General features: G+C 42.9%; 2 protein-coding genes across 2 annotated transcripts; one reads left to right on the top strand and one right to left on the bottom strand.

The window, feature by feature from the left end:
• Window positions 1-742: 742 nt before the first annotated feature.
• On the bottom strand, window positions 743-1,537 carry her5 (hairy-related 5). Its single transcript, XM_029513321.1, has 3 exons — window positions 1,454-1,537; window positions 1,279-1,374; window positions 743-1,198 (listed from the first exon to the last, which is right to left on the bottom strand). Exons 1-3 carry the CDS (start codon window positions 1,502-1,504, stop codon window positions 743-745), a joined length of 603 nt encoding a protein of 200 aa, XP_029369181.1. The 5' UTR covers window positions 1,505-1,537.
• A 2,326-nt stretch (window positions 1,538-3,863) lies between these two features.
• her11 (hairy-related 11) lies at window positions 3,864-5,439 on the top strand. Its single transcript, XM_029513320.1, has 4 exons — window positions 3,864-3,917; window positions 4,413-4,508; window positions 4,615-4,708; window positions 4,871-5,439. Exons 1-4 carry the CDS (start codon window positions 3,864-3,866, stop codon window positions 5,437-5,439), a joined length of 813 nt encoding a protein of 270 aa, XP_029369180.1.
• The last annotated feature ends 12,047 nt before the right edge of the window (window positions 5,440-17,486 follow it).

The following is a 17,486-nucleotide window of genomic DNA, read 5'->3' as shown; positions in this document are numbered from 1 at the left end:
TGACACTATTTCTAGAGTCTATTTTTTTGTAAATTGGATGCTGCCCCACCAACAGCTGTCTGGATTCTGAACAGTGTGTGAACGACCACTCTGGTTCGCCTTTCTGCATCTGAAAAACTGTTCTTCGGGCCATAGGAACAAGAAGACCTCTATCATCAACATTTCAAAGGACAGAATGTCCCATAACTGCTGTCCAGTCTAGATAAAGCATGTGTTAACTATCCAATACCCGCCCTTTCAGTGCTGAAGTCCACTGAAGTGCAAACTATTCACACAAGCAAATAGGCCACTCAACGGACCAGGAATGATCAGGAATTTGTGGTTTTATTGCAGCAGGGCACAAAGAATTCATCAGGCATATATACATCAGAGAAAAAGCAAAAACAGAAAAAGATCCCCGATCAAGGCAAAGCAGAAAAGCGAGTTTTACGCACACAAGTTTCAGCATCACCAAATAAAGAGAATAGAGCATCGGAGTAAAAAATAGCAGCCATCTGCAGAGGGAGTCAAACACTCCTGCCTAAAACATCTCATATTTACATCTAAAACTTAAAAAAAAAAAGGAAAAACATGTGATGCACATGCAAAACTGGTAAATCTCCAAGCAAAAACGCCACGTCAAAGTGGATAGTATTATCCATCACGTGAGGGTTGTCATAGAAAATGTCTTCACTGTACAATCAAATACATATTTACAGTTTGTTGGCATCGATGGGTGTGTTTCTAAAAATAAAAGTGTCTGTCACTGGGGCCAGGGCCTCCACACCGGGTCACTAATGTGCGTGCGCTCTGCCGTGGGCGAAAGCAGCTTCCTGGTCTCACAGAGGTCAGTGTGGGTCAGGTATGGACGGGAGATCCCGTGCTGCTGGTGGTGGGACAGATTTCTCGGGCCCAGACCAGCAGGAGCGGGCGTCAGTGCCTTGTGGATATCCCCGGGTGAAGACGGGTGCGTGTGTGGCTCGGGATGCGCAAATGAAGCCTGAACGGGGTCCCCGCCGGTGGCCTCTGAGCCCTGGCCCTTGGTGGCCATGAAGCGACTGACCCTCAGCAGGCAGGTCCGCACGCCATCATTATAGTTGTGCTGGCGGGTACAGGTCTGCTCCCTGGGCAGGACTCGGTCCACCTCCTTCTCTGACTTCAGGAACTGGACCACACTCTCCAGGATCTCCGCTTTCTCCACCTTCGGATTCTTCAGTTTCTAAAAGAGAGTTCAGGTGACTGATCAGCCGCATGTGGACAGGATTGATCAGGCAGCATGTAACATGCCCACAGGCCTACCTCATTGTGGCTGCTCTCCAGCATCAGAAGCCGCAGTGTTTCCAGACTTTGGTTGATTCGCTCCCGTCTGCGTTTCTCCATCAGGGGTTTGGACACCTGAGGAGCGAAACGTCAGAATCACAACCCGGAACAAATTATTATTTTACAAGTACAGTGAGCTAGAAACAGATCTTACCCTCCTCACACTCCTCTGGCCGGGAGACTCTGGGGAAGATAAAACCTTCATGGTGGAAGCCGCGTCGTGGCTGTGTGCCCTGACTGTGGATCCAACGTGGTAAAAGACGAGCGATCACGTGTACAAGCAAATTTGTTGATACCCCAGCACGCGACCACGCCCCATCATGGGACACGCCCCTCATCCATCCCACGGCCGTGACACTGGACATACCTGAATTAGATTGATTTCACCACACGACTGTATAAATAACACCTGGGGAAATTATTAGACCATTATTGCTACAGCTGATACCGTTGTATATTTTACCATTTGGGTCAGTTCACTCAAACGATAACAAAGCTGATCGGTTTTTTATTTACATTGAAGCTCAGTGGGGTTTTTTTTTCAGTCATTTCGATCAAGTTTCAGCCTGTGGCAGGTGGAAGAGTTTCACAGTGAATATCATGAAACCTTTTCCTTTTACCTGGCTTAATTATCAGAAAGGTGCCGTAGGGGAAAGTGTAAATATATGAGTAGTAGTCTACATGTTGAAATTAAATCGATGTGCTTTTTCAACTCAACCACATTTTTTTCTTCTGGTCTAAACGAGAGATTGACCCATGAAGCTATTTCCTCCTATAAATCTGACCCTAACCCCCAACCCTCCGTCTCATAACACGGCCTGACCTGGTGCAGCGGAGCCAAATTGCGTGCTTCACACCTAAACGGTTGTGCTGAGTGAGGGTGTTGTGTTTTTCTGTGGCGGGCGTGGTTGTTTACCCTCCACTGTGTTTGCAGGAAGACTCATGCAGCTGACCTGTGCAGATCTGTGCAGAAAGAGCTGGACCTTTGACGTCCCGTTTTCAGTCTGTTTCCATCCCCAAGGAGGACTGAGAATAGGCCAGAGTAGCATGTGCTCAGAGTTTGTGGTGGCTGTTTCAGAACTGCATTTATGCTCAGCCTTGATCCCCATAATTGGCTAAAGTGTGGAGATAACACTGGGATGATCGGATCACAGGGATCCCGGAGAGATTAAGTGGCTTTTCACAGGCAATGATACTTCCGTTTAAAATCAAAGAGGGGCGATTAGTGGAGGCTCAGGGGTCAGTGCCGGTAACTATGGCAGCCAGCATCTAAAGGGAGCACAGCAGTGTATGACATATCTATTATAACACAGCATGGGTCTACCTTTGTATGCACACACACACACACACACACACACACACACACACACACATATATATATATGTATATATAACTTTTTCTGGGCTCTAGGTAAACTATTGGAATGGATTTATTGATTTATTGTTTGGATGTGAAGACCCCCCCCCCTTCCCCACCCTCGGGCCCCACAGGAGTGTGTATAGGATTCAAGACACGTGGACCCGCCCCATAAATAAGTCCCATAACGCGGTCGTCTGAGCCTGTGATGGAAACGAATGAGTTTAAAATGCGCCCTTTGGTGTCAGGGAAATGGACCGTTCACTTCTAATATCGTGACTCCTCGGGTGTGTCAGCCACAGACAAAAGAGAAACGACCCGGAGACCATGAGGCTGAAGTCCAGGGGGAGCCCACCGGGTTAGGATCATGTTAACAGCTGGCTTTATTTTAAAAGCGCGCGCGTGTGTGTGTGTGTGAGAGAAAGAGAGGTGCAAACATGAGACGTGAAGCTGCAGCAGCGCACACTTCACACTCAGGTATCATCCTCACACTTCATCACCTCCGCAGACAGACGGAAGCGACCTGGATCCCCTTTGCCCACCGTTTCCAAACTTTGGCTCATTCTTATCAGTGAACATAAGGAGTCAGATTAATCTGTTTCTGTCTTTTTTTTTTTTCATATAACAATTGATGCACAAAGTGATGCATGAGCCTGACATGCCACCTCATCACTGGGACCAAACGTCTGTCATTTGGTCTTTTTCATCACTTAATGCAAAGTGCTGATGTCTCACACATCATAAAAAGTCCGGAGCTGCTCACTCTCTCACTTTCTGTCTGTTCCCACGAGAAAAATCTCTGGTTCCCATCGCCTCACCTCAGGCTGCTCTCTCTGTGAAGTCTCAACCAGGATGTGTAACTTCACTAATTCAATTAATGTTGAGCGGAGGATAAATTAAGAAAGTGACTGATGTTACGCGCTCTTTCATTATGGCTACTACAACACGACATGACTACAACTTAGATTTTGTTAAAGGAGAAGATAAAATAAAACATGTGTATTCTTCGCCTAATTGCCCCTTTGATGAATGTTGTGATGCTGATTGTGGAGAGTTTCGATAAACCATTTTCGGTCAAGTGTCGTCGCTTGCTGTTTTCAGCCAATGAGAGGCGTCCTAAGGTCCACGTGTCCCCGCCCACAGGGGACAGGAGTCTTCTTGAACAGCTGCAGCTCTCAGTCAGGACATTTGGACCAAAGGCTGCAACATGACCAGGAAACTCCAAAACTCCAATCTGGAAGATGCCAAGAGTAGAAAAAGGGTAGGATCTCATTTCTGGGTTTATTCATCATGCTCATTTTTTAACGTTTTTAAATGTTTGCTTTACTGAATCATTCATGCTGAGGAACGGTTCAGTAATACTTTAAGGATCAGTTATAATCCACGAATTAGTCAGGACAGTTTGCTCTGCAATACAGGTTGACTGAAGTTTATGCTTCTCAATCTGAGTTTTAATTATCTGGAAGAATCATTTGACTTTTGGTCAACTGCACAAGAACTTATTTATTATCAATACATCAAAATTTATAGCATTAAGGGAGAGCCAGAGAAATAGCCACCTTTCCTGAGCAACTTACTGACATTTTAAACTGCAAACACGAAACATTTAGACTAACCTTTAGCCTTCAAAGTCTATTCATCAACTATTAATAATGCCTTTATTATGCATATTGATCCAGATGTCAGATGTGACCTGGGACAACTGCGATGATCACAAAGCTTTATCTTTATCATGTAATGCTGTTTTATTTTCTAGATTCTGAAACCAGTCGTAGAGAAGAAGAGAAGAGATCGAATCAATCAAAGTCTTGCTGAACTGAGAAGTTTGCTAATGAATCATACATCAGATCCAGTGAGTCACATCAAATAAATAACACAATCACGTGCATTTGATTAAAAATTAGAATCTTACAATGATGAAATGAATTTCCTCCATATTTTACCGTTGCCACTTACAGAGACTGCAGAATCCCAAAATAGAGAAAGCAGAGATTTTGGACTTGGCTGTGGAATATCTTCAGAAGTGGACTGATGGAAAGAAGATGACCGGCGGTTAGTTTCTTAGTTCCTTAAAGTAAATGAATATTTTGTTTCTGCTGCTGCCGTGTTCTAATATTACACTTCTGTTTTATCTCTTGTTTTTGTGTCTTTTAACTTTTGTAGACTCTTCTAATAGACAGATGAAGACTCCTGTAGTAAGCCTTCATCACCCAGAGGCTAGTGCTCCTCCTCTCTTCACCATTCAGAGTGCAGGTTTTCAGCAGTGCATGGTCCAGCTGACCAGCTATATGAACAAAATTACACCAGCTCAGAGGACAAGCCTGATCGAAGGGCTGAGGCGCCACACAGAGACCCAGCAGCCAAAATCAGACTTCAGCCAGAGCACAACTGAAAATGAGATTTTGGACGCAGCGTCTGAGAGAAAAGAGGAGCCTCCCAAATCACTCTTTCTGTCCCATTCCCCATTTCAGCCTCAGTCTTGCTCCACACCATGCCATGACTACCTCTCCCCTCCCACGTCTCCCTGGTTCTCTCCTTCCTTCTCCACTTATGCCACCTCTCCTCCTTTCCCATCCTTAGCTCCTCACTTCTCCTTCCCCCCCAGCCTGTCACCTCCATCTTCCAACACCTCCTTTTATAGTTTCTCGCCGCCGGCAGCCCCTCACACCAGCCCTGCTGCCCTCAACTTCCCCCCACTCACACCGAGATCCTCTCCACGCCCTGCACAGAGGGAAGGGTCACTACCAAACTCTCCTTCAGCCATGTGGAGGCCTTGGTTTTGATGAGGTGCTGCAGAGACTGAAACAGAGCAGCAGAGCCACAAGCTGCAGTGACTGGATGGGAAGATTACTCTCCATCCCAGCATGTACAGTGTTTATATTTTTTAAATGTCCTATATTTTTATCTCTCTTGTAAATAAAATTGTACTTGAATCTCATCTCCTCAGTTTCTCAATTTATCTACTTTAGCCAAGTAGGCTTTTATGCTCACCCTTTTTGAGCTCAATTTGTATTTACCAGTTTCACAGTGTCCTAATACTGCTGTTCAGAACATACAACATACACAGGAAAAGTAGTCTGCATGACCCGTTGATCATTGTGTCAGTTTTTACTTGACGTGTGTCTGTTCTTTTCTTATAAAGTCGAAGATAGAAAAGATCAAATATAAAAACAACAGCCAGCTGGTCACACAGTCCAACACTGCTGTAAAAATATAATAAAAACGGCGCATCAAGAACTTATCCCCCATGTCTTATAGGAGGAATTGCTTTCAATACATTTCTGAAATTAAGGTGAACAATGTTTGGGAGTACTGAGACGGTCAGTAATAAGAGGTCACAACTGAAGGGGGTTTGCATGTCAAAGCTTGGCTTCAGGTCCCAGAGAGAACAACATATATGACACACGCTGCATGAAGTCCTTCGTGTCTGAAGCCTCATGACCGGTCTCCAGTGATTTCCCCCGAGATTAAAAATTGTAAACTAATTAAATCTGAGCGTGTGAAATCATCAAGAAATTAGTTACTGAACAGGCACACTGCCTGTCAACAGTGATGTTGCATTGTGGGTATTGTAGTCGTCTGATTTCAAACGTCTTTGGTTTCGCTGCGTTGGTTCTTGCATTACAGGTGCTTTCCCTGTATTTTAGTGCTGTGTCAGAGTCAGCTTTTGATGTTTGTTTGTTTGAGACATCGCCATATCCTCATCAGGTCATGCTTTTACCTTCAAACAAACAAACAAACAAACAAAAAGCTTGTTACAAAAGTCTGGACATCCCATTAAGTCAGCACTTCGCTGTGTAGGAGTGAATGAGTGAACTATAAGCAACCCTCACAACCATCCCGCCCTCAGGTACTCTGTGCTAAATCCCAGAGGTGGCAAATGACAGAAGAGTCTCACCAATATCAGTCCACTCATCACAACATTTAGAGAGCAAGTAACTGGACTTGATGAGCAGCAGTAGGTGCCTTAGAAACAACCTGACACCTCTTGTTTCCTCGGAGCAGCAGCTTCACTGGGAACACCTGCTGCTGTCTCTGGTTTCCATGGAGCTGCTGCAGATTATTCAGGCTGAGGAGGCAAATACTCTTCAGCAAGCCATCAGGACGCCAGCTGTGGAGTTTGACTGGAGGTGTGTTTGTGCACCGCCGTTTCATCGCTGAAAATAATGCTTGAACCTTTGGCACTTGCAGGGACCCAACAGGGGGGCCGCGACACCACTGCCTCCTAATGAAGTGGGTCTGTCAATTAGCTGATCAAACTTTCCCTTAAATCTGATCCAAATTTCTTATCCGGTGTTTTTGACACTGATAATGAAAACATCCCTGCACTATAGTAAAGCTGCATTAAAATCAGTAACAGCTGAGATGCAGAACTCTGTATGAGGGCTGGATCCACTAAAGGCAGCATGGACCTACAGTGGTGAGCAGTGTCACCTCGGGTTCAGGGCTCGATCCTCAGCAGCCTTTTTGTGTGGACTTGCATTTTTTATGGCTTTCTCCATAATCATTCATGTAGATTAGGTTAATAGGTGTGATGAACTGCCAACTTGTGTTTGTGCGACCCCCCCCCCTCCCACAGACCCCTTATAAACAACTGTTATAATTAATGTTTGGTTGGCACTCACTGACAGTTTATATTTCATACAGATCATAACATCACTGAGGATAATGACTCTGTTGTGAGATGGTTTGTTTTTATAGGACCTGGTGTCCATATATGAGGCCATTATACTTCCACTTAGCTGTGGCAGAAGAGTTCATTCATACAGAATTCAAGATGACCAACAAGAGAAGAGAAATTACAGAAATTAAAAATGCATGCCATGCAAGAGTTTGGTTTTAGGAGGTTAAGAAGCATCTCTTCCTCTTTACAATGAACACAATGCCAATATTCAAGTTTTGTTTGTAACCAAAAGGAGCACTTAAGAGTTAGCAAATCTGCTATTTTAGCTGAAGAAGTCTTAAAAAAAGCCATAAAGCTGTAGCATGTTTATTTTTGAAGTCATTGGTCTTTAGTTTTACTGAAGATAAGAGTGACACTAGTTGGTGGTTCAGAAGGTGTTTGGCTGAGTGATCAGCAGAGGGCAGCATTGACTCAGCAGAGAGTGTGGTGATGCATTCCCTCCCTCCCTGACCTCTCTCACTGAGTGTCATGGAGGGGCGGCTGTCATTGGGGCTAAAAGATGATATTGAACATTTCTTTCAGCAAAAAGGCCAAGTTGCATGGCCATTCCTCTCTGTGTCTTTCAGTGCCCTGCGCACTCTTTATCTGAAGATCGAATCTCTGTTACAAGCTCTGAATATTTCCAGCAAAAGATTTGGCCTGAGAAAACAGACTTTATCAAATGATAGAACATGTCTTTGGATAATGGTTATTTTTCTTGCCTTCACTTTTCTCCTCCATGTGCTGAAGAAGCTCTCTCTGTTAGAGTGCCATCGTTGATGAGGTGACCATTGTTCTTTGTCAGAGAAAGAAGGCAGGCACATCAGTAGGAACTCAACTGCTCACTCCGCCTGCCTGCAGGTTTTGATCGCTCTGCACAGACGTATGAAAGCAGAGAAGGTCGCTCACACCGGAGAGGATGACTGCTGCGGCACAGCACATAATTAATAGGGGAAGAGATCACCTCTCGGAGTGACCTGACAATCGTTGAGAACTCCTTGGCATTTTCTCAGGACATGCTGATTAGAGCTGATCCTGTTACCGTCTTTAATCACTGTTTTTGTTTGCCGTGAATGCACCAATGGGTTCCTGATTTGGATTTTAAACATGAGATGTTGCTCTTTGAAATGTGACGGGTTTGTCGTGGCCTGCTGAGAATCTGTGAATTCTTTCGTGTTCGTGCTTTTCAAAAATACGACGACTGAGTTGAGACTGGTGTCAAGCTCTTTCATCACACATGTGCACACTTGTACAGCTTGAAAGTATACACACAAACAGAAAGAGTGCATATTGTACTGTGCTGGTATGAAGCTCGGCAGCCCCACAGGACAAGTGCTTATCATGGCTGCTCCTCAATCCGGGTCTTGAGAATCTTCTGCAGAACTTTTTTTGTGGCTGGGGTGTGACCACTCTGTCTATTTGCATGACTTAATCCACATACCGTTCACTCAGTTCATATCATGTCATATACAGATCCACATGCTTTCAAACTTTTGTTAGAAACTTGCTAAAAATGAGGTGACACAACATCTACCTTGAGTACCTTGAATGACTTCTTTATGGCTTAGTTATAAAGGGCTTACTAGACCAGAATGATATGAATTAATACACAGAAGACTCTCTGATGTGTCTTCATTATAGTAAAGTTAGTAAACTTTAGTGATGATATTACAAGTACATTTTTTCAGAAGTGACTATAGCTACTGGATACAAAGTCTGGTGATAATAACGTGCCAATATAAACAGTCTAATTTTATTCCATGATGATTTCCATCATGTAATCCAATGAAAATTTACATAAAAAAAATCCCCTTGATAAGTAACCTATGGCTTCTTAAACAGGAAAACGGAAAGAAATAAGCTTATCACAATGATGCTACAAAATCTAAATTTATTGTGAGGTCTATCGATCTTCCTCATTCTTCAGGTCCCACCCAGTTGTATTAAATCTAATGGCACAAGAAGAATCAAAATCTTTAGTCTGATTTAGACAATTTAACCCATTTTTTTTAAAGCTAGCTATGTTTGGCAACATTAAAATTTAAAAGAAACATATTCACGCTCAGTTTTACTCCATATATATATGGGCAACAAAAGCCAATGGCTGCAGTTTATGCTTGTGATTTTCCAAACCTTGAACTGCAGTGAGGTGTCTGTTTGTGTAGGAGTGACTCTGCATTCTTTTGAAGGTGAGTCAATCTGTTTGACCAAGCTTTATTTTGGAAGACAGTCAGTAGATTCACTGCCTTTTATCATTGGGATTTGTCTTTTGCAGCAGACTAAGTCAGCATCAGACTCGTCACTCACATCAGATGTCAATACTCAAGAATGTAGATCTGTCACTACCCACAACTAAATATCATTTTCCCTCTTTTTCATTTCTCTGTCTCTCTCTCCCTCTGTAATGTTCTTTGAAGTAAATAGTGAAAGGATCCCAGACTGTAGCAAATTACCTGAAGACTGAAACATTTTTGACATAAGTCCTGAGAGATGAGGGCAAGCCACTTTTCCTGGCGGCCCCTTTTGCATTTTTAATCTGGGGCTGAGGGAGACAGCGGCGCTGACAGAATGATGGGACAGCTGGACATGCTTCCAGGCAACAGTGACGGACAAAAGAAAAGCCAGGGGAAGGGCCACTGCAGACATCTCAGCACGGGGCCAACAACCCAGGACGGCCGACCTGAGCAGTACGGAGCATGAGGAGTGTCCACAGCAGACGTCCACCTCCTCCCTCTTAGCAGCTTTCATCTCTGCCATGGAACTAAAGAAATACCCTGTTTGGGCTTTATTTTGGTAACAAAGCCTGGCCAAGGCTCTGTGAATGACAACGACGGTCAGCTGGTGTGTTGCCTTGGTGCAGAGTGAGATATCTATAATACTGTATCACTCTTCATTTTGTACAGACATTTCTGGTTCCCAGAAAATGAATCATACTCCATCAGGCCTCCCCTGTCTGTTCCACTAGTCTCACCTTCCAGTGAGGGAAGGATTTTAGGACAACGTGTTTCAAGTTAGGATTTAATTCAAATTAGCATTTAGTTCACTCCCCAGGTTGTTATCATGGAGGTGCAAACATTTGTGCCTCACACATTTACCCTGTGTGAAAGCACAACTAGATGTTATCACACTTTGGTTTTGGCACCAATTCAACAGAATGAAACACATTTATCCAATACAACACACTTAATCAATAAGCTTATTGACCAAAATGTACTACTTTTGCTTTTAAAGTTAAATCAGTTTCAGGGACATTAAATGACTCAAAACAAGAAGGGAAAAAAACAGGAAATGTAGGGTCATTAACTTCAGGCCTGTGGTGGACAAAGAAACATCCCATCCCATCAGAACATCCCGATATCTCTCCAGGACCTTCATTGTCATGACAAATATGCTTAAAGCAGACAGGAAGTAACTTGAGCCAAACAGGAGGGAATCAAATCAGACATCGGCAGCTTTTTTTTCAAAGCAGGACAATTATATTTGACATAAGGTGCTTTTCACTCATGCATCAGTGCTCTCCACTTTCAAGGGGTACTATTGGTCCAGTGGTTTGCTTTTCTTCCTCTCAATTTTACAAAGTAATTTCGCTGGAAATGATGAACAATGGCTGCTTTTTCAGAGATACTATAACCTTTTCTTCCTGAGGGACCCCACTGCAATGAAATATGCAAGAGTGCATTGTCGTTATTGTGTTTTCGCTTTGCTTGCACCGTCCAAGTTGTAACCTTTCCTACACTGCTTTTATATTCAAAGTACAATTAATTGATTGTCAGCATGATCTAACCTGAAATTGGGCCTCTATTGACGTAATTTTTCCCTGACTTTTAAGGTATTTTATCTTTTAAACCTTTATTCTAATGGACTTGGGGGGGTTATAGAAAAGTATCAAGAATCACGCTGTTCCTGTCTGCCAGTGTTTTCCTGTGTTTTGTGTTACAGCTCTGGAGCTGTCTACTTTGTGTCTGGGAACATGCATCCTCCTCAGCCTTTGTGACCTTATCTTCCCTCCCCCCATGGGTGGGCTGTGACCCTACTAGCCTGCAGCAACTGCAGGTTACCGACTTTCACCCTGGAACCCTTGTAATCCTGGGCATGTACTTCAGTACACTTTGTGCTCTTTGCCCTTTTCTAAAATTCAGTGTGAACCTAACAGGTCACAGATCAGCATACTAAACAGGAGTTGCAGATAAAAATAGCAACTGATGCATAGGTCATCTAAAAATGTGAGTTCCTGTCCATTCTCATTTGGAGAATACTTTGTTTCACCAGCAACCTTTTGGGATCTTTTGACATTTTGTCTTGGTGTCACTAAAAACATGAGTGAGAGGCTGTTTTGTTCGTAGAAATGGAGGCTTGATGATGTGGATATTTTTTTCTTTCTATGTAACCTCATACTGCTGAGAAAATGTCAGAATGCAGGAGAAGGAGCGTGTGGACATCAGATTCTCCGGGCCCTTGAGGGGCCCCATGCACTGACAAATAGAGCCGTCTGTCCTTATCTCTATCATGTAAGAATTCCACCACTGTTTCTGAGGACTGCAGCGTCTCAGGCCAAGTTTTTGAACAGGCCAGGGCACATGCAAAAAAGGTCTAAAAATATAGTTGTTTTCTATTTAACAGTAAAGATGATGAAAGATGTCAGGCTCCTCGGTGCACATGTTCCCTGACTGTTCCAAATTTAACATCAGAGAACAAACCAGAAAGTGATGTTCTTTAAGAGTCAAACTGCGAATGAACAAACAAATCAAGGTAGGAAATAAGTTATTTATAGACCTCATGCTGAGGCATTACCAGCATGGAAAAAATGCTGTTTTATTGCAGTGTCACAAGTTGACACCTGGCAGCTCCGTTGCAGATGAGCACTGTGCTCTGTCTTGAGGAGCCGGGGTTTCCCGCTGAAGCTCCATGCAGGAACAAGCTCTGAACAAGAGCTGAACAAGAGCTAAAAGAGGAAATTACATACTGTCAGTGTCAATACTTGTACCCTTCACTGTGCAGCAGTATGAGTATTTAGTGGTGTCACTCTGAGCAGCGACTAACAACAGAATACTAAACTTCGGGAAGACAAAGGTTTTTACCCACCTTACCCACCACCTGCTACAAACCTGGTAGCTCCATCTGCAAAACAGCATTTTTTAAAGAATATCTTTTGAATATCTTGTTTTTTTGTCTGTTCTCTGTGTGCTTCCTTGTTGTTATAATGTCTCTGGAAGTTCCAAAACTCATTTCAGTTTTTCATTCATCTTCCATCTGAAGGGCTTCTAAGCTTTCTCTGGTGCAAAACATGCTTTCTTTCTCTCTTCTGCGAGCAGGTGGGGGTGATTGTAACTTGACAAGGATGAGCTTTGTGTTTGTGTAGTGTGTGGTGTTTACAAGATGAGGTGTGATGAAGTGATGTCATGTTCTTTCTGTGAAACGCAACGTCGTCAGGGCAGATAGGAAGCTCCAATGGGAGAGGGTTAGCTGTTAGCAGGCTAACTTCAGAATGAATAAAGACTTTATGCCATACAGTTTATATACTACTTTATAGACAAGGTTTAATGTTGGCACTGTTTACATAACTGGAGAGGGTTTTTGGAACAGGAAAGATACTTGATGCTCATCTCCTCTCTCATTCACGCTAACATTAGTTATGTAGCAACAGCGAAACTTAGATGTAACTCCTTTAAATAGTAGGGAACAGCATTTGGCTTCCGTTGGTCAGTGCTGCTTGGGCACGATACACACCACAATTTGCAAAAGCTATAAACACTGAGGATGACAAGGCTGCTCAGTTTGTTCGCTCAGCTGGACTGACCGCCATGAGATTCCCTCTGCTGACCCTTATTTCAGCTCCATCAGCAGGCCGGGCTTTTTGTTTGTCCTGTACTTGCATTGTGACCCAGCTGTGCTTTGTGTTTAGCATGTGTTAGCATTGCTAAACATGAAACGGTTGTCTCAGAGCACCACTGCCTACATACAGTCTGACTGAGCTGCTGATTACAACCTGAGAGAAAATAAGAACCGGCGGATTTGGATTTTTTGATTTATTTTAGGCAGATAAGGATGCACTGCCTGTTTCTTTATCACTTATAATGGCTCTTTGTGCTTCACACACTTTCAGGCCTATTGTCTAACTCAAGGAAGTCCTGCATACTCACTCACGTTAATGTCTCCCTCCCTGTCTGTGATACACATTCAGTGATGTCTAGAAGCTGTGGGCCTGGAGAGGTGACATAATGTGCTGAGAGGGATTTAGCACTGCATGACATGAGAGATGACCATTGTCGTGTTCCACATCACATTTGGAGACTGAAAGACATTCATTTGAATTTTCTATTATTTATTTTCTGTGGTGAGGTATTGCTGTCAATTATTAATGAATGAATGCATTTATTTATTACAGAAAGAGACCCCAGAAAATCCATCCAACTGTCTCTGCTTTTTTTTTTGAAGCCACTAACTCATCCATGCTCTCGAAGGTTTAGAGACAGTGAAGGGATGAGCACTCTATCACCTCCTGACAAGTATTGCGTGAGACGACGTGTGTGTAGTTTATCAGACCTTTTCTCTCTCTCTTTTCATCCAGCTCCATATTTATGTGTGTTCACAAAACACAGATGCCTCCTCTTGAATAAGACCAGACTTATCTATCATTCAGGCTCCCCCTCTTTTTTCACTGTGGTCTAAATGCGTGGACCACCAACCTCATCTCCCATAAGAAGCAAAGACGGGGAGATATGATGAAACAGATGAATTTCAGCTCAAAGCTACGGGACCTGGTGGTACTTTGTCTGGCCCATCTAGATCAGTCTGATAGGGTGTCCACGATAAGTAACATGAAAGTGCCCTGTCATCAGCTTTTTTCTTGTCCTCTCCTCGGTCTTACAACATCACAGCAGAGTGAACGCACAATACTTCTGCATGTTGTAGCAGAATCGAGAGACGGTGGCTTTCATAACCAAGAAAGACTTCTCAGACAAGCTTTGCAGAGGTCTGCTCCCACAATTATCCACCTCACTGGCTCTTCTGTTGATCTATTCATCATAACCATGTATGTGTGCACAACCTCCATTACATGGTCTCTGGACAGCTCAAAGCTTGAGGCTATCAGTAATGTTTTATTATCAATCTGACACTCTGACAGATTGCAGCTGATTCCAGGAGGCCCTGACTTCCAGGGCCAGTCTGGCAGGGATCCACGAGATGCACTTCAGTCCTTTGCAGCAATGCCAACAGATGCACACCTTTAAAAGAGCATTTCTTCAAAGTTAACTGATCCTATCTGTCAGCTTGAGATGCACATATCCTGTTATTTTGTGACACAAATGTTGCTATTTCAGTATTCCACAGCAGACCCTCTCAGTAAATAAAGCAAAGTAAAATATTTTGTTTTGTTTGCTTCAGGGCTTAAAATCAAAATGGTATATTAATCACTGCCATAACCTCCTCTCAATGTTTGACCCAAATGTTCGGCTTTGGCTGCTCCTCTGTTGTTGCTGTATGTGTTTGTTTCACATCTCTCAGACATGAAAAACTCAGGTGTCTTGTGCTTCACTTTAATATTTGCAGGTGCTGCCTAAAATTAAGATAACACTTGGCGTTCACAGTATGACAGCTTGCTTGTTGACACAGCAGAAGCTGAATGAATGTGTAACGTCTGCAGACATTTAAACATGCTCCTATCAATGCTGTTATGATTACACACTGCATCGTTCTGGGTCAGACCAAAGGAATGAGGTGGTTCCTGTGAAAATAAACATTAACTTCAAGATGTATTACACCCAATTGTAAAACATCCACCAATGACAACATAAACCCTCACCTATCTTCCTTCAGGGCCCAGGATTGTAACTGCTGTTGTGATTGGTCACCACAGGTGAGGCATGTTGGGGAAACAGCATGCCTTTCTCCTCCCAGAAAACTGTCTTTGTTTACCTCTGACAGGGGGAATGTGTGGCTAAGCATCTATGTGGCACTTTGAGCACTTGAAATGAGTCCCCTGTATTTTCCTAATGTGCACAAAGACGCACTTTGATCCTCCCGGGCAGGTGGGTGTCAGCTATCAGGGAGATGCTGCTACAGCTGAGGGAACCTCAGTGGAGGTTTGTGTCATATTTTAAACCAGAGCTGAAGCTGTAAATGTGATATTTGATACTAATTTTACTTTTTAAAAATTTTCGCTTACGTATTTTCTACCACGTCTTGTCTTTCTTCTCCTTACAAATGTTGCTGAGTTCATAACAGGACAAAATCGGCCTGCCTAGTTTTCAACAGGTGTCCGATCACCTCAGTGATTTGTCTGAAGTCAATAAAACACACCTGGGCCAGTGGAGGACCAGAGCCAACCAGACAGAATAAAGTGCGCCAGACCTGCACATTAGTGAAAGCACAGTAAACATTATTGTGAGGAAAAAATGGCTCTCCACTCAGACACTGGAACATTTGAAGTCCCCAAACTATTCTCTTGAATCGTGGGGCTTTGAAGTCTAATTTCTGCTTACTGAAGCAGGCAAGACTGATATCTTCATGGTCAAGACTTGGGAAATGAACTTGGGAAGCCCAGGTGTAACTCTAGAGAGCTTGAATATGATATTCCCTGTGTTCAGCTACTCTATTCTTGGCCAGATCTGCATGATGATTAGTTACTGGGACGTGAAGAGGTATGCATGCCTTATGAGCAGGAGGAAAAGGAGGAGGCCAAAACATCATCAACCCCCCCCATCTGTGCAACAAGCGGTAATCTTGTGATATCAGTCAATGAACTGCAGGTTTCTGAAACAAAAATCGTCTTGCTCTGCAGTATAGCACAATTGCTCTCAGAGTTATGGTGCAGTTGCGTTATTTTTGTTTTTCATACAACGTTAATGATTTACAAGAAAACTAAAACAATAAATTGTTGATTATTCCACCACTTTGGTCCAAACTGAAACATCTCCACAGTTTAATCAATATATGTCAACTCTGCTCACTTGAAAATTTCCCCAAACATCACCATCTTGTTTCAACAGTAGGTCAGAATCAAATTTTATCTCAGATTGGATTAATTTAAATTCAAATAACTTTGATGAACCTCTGACTTTTCAATCAACCACCAGGTTCAAGTTCATCTGCTTACTGGAAAATTAGCATTTAGTGCATTCTCATTCTCTTTCACATGTATATTATCCAATCATTTCTTTGGTGGGTTAATCTTTCTTCTCTCGTCCTGTTTAATTCTTCTTAAGATTGGAGCTTATCACCTGCTTCAACTCCTTGCTCTGGTTTTTCATGGTGCCTTTGAAATTAGGGTGGGGGCGGGGGGGGGGAATGCAGGCTTTAGCAAAATAAAAGCCTGCTCCAGCTTCTACTGATCAACCTCTGAATTTGTGATAAGCTGGTGAAATCAGCCCTTGTAAGCAGCTGGCTCAGATAGATTCTGATATTGGCCTGTAAGAAGTTTTCACAGATTCACAGACATACTTTTAGAGTAATTTTCATAGGTCTTGTTCAACTTGTTTAGATGGCTTTCAAGCAATATTGTGCCTGACATAGAATAAAGTTTGTCTGATCTGAATTGATCATCACAGGATATGCATGCATGCATATTGATGTATGCTTTATAGACAAACTTAAATATCCTTGATGCTCTCTTGTTCAAGATGGCAGCATATTTTTGCTGTTATTCAAAAATGTATTTTAGTACAATGGCCAGGTGTTTTACTGTCTGAGTTAACATGTACTCCAAGAGCATTGGTTTTGTACCTCGTATCTCGTAATCTTGTATGTTATTTGAAGATGGAGTCTGTGGGTTGGCTGTATTAAACCACCCGGCTTGTTGCCTCTGTAATGGAGTGATGTGTCTTTCCTGGTCAGGGGATTTCCTCCTTCCAGAAGCACTCAAAGTTATTACTGTGGAGGAGGATCTGAGCTGCGCTGCTATGTCTGTTTGAAGTTCTGCACAACGTTTTGCACCGCTAACACTCCCAGAGATCACAATCACAGCAGCCACAGTAGCAGTGATCACACTGGAAAGTCAATCATATCCTTTTTTCTTCTTACAAAGGACAAATTTAATATGATCTCAGGATACAATCATCATGACACTTATATAAACCACCTGAATCCACTTTCATCCACCTTTTACATCACAGACACATCTACAGCATGTGTAAGTGATGTAATTATGGATTGAATGTAGCGTTTAGA

The sequence above is a fragment of the Echeneis naucrates genome, chromosome 10 (assembly GCF_900963305.1).
Source record: "Echeneis naucrates chromosome 10, fEcheNa1.1, whole genome shotgun sequence".
Taxonomy (NCBI): Eukaryota; Metazoa; Chordata; class Actinopteri; order Carangiformes; family Echeneidae; genus Echeneis; species Echeneis naucrates.
The sequence above is the reverse complement of the archived record's forward strand: the minus strand, read 5'-3'. Positions and strand labels throughout refer to the sequence as shown.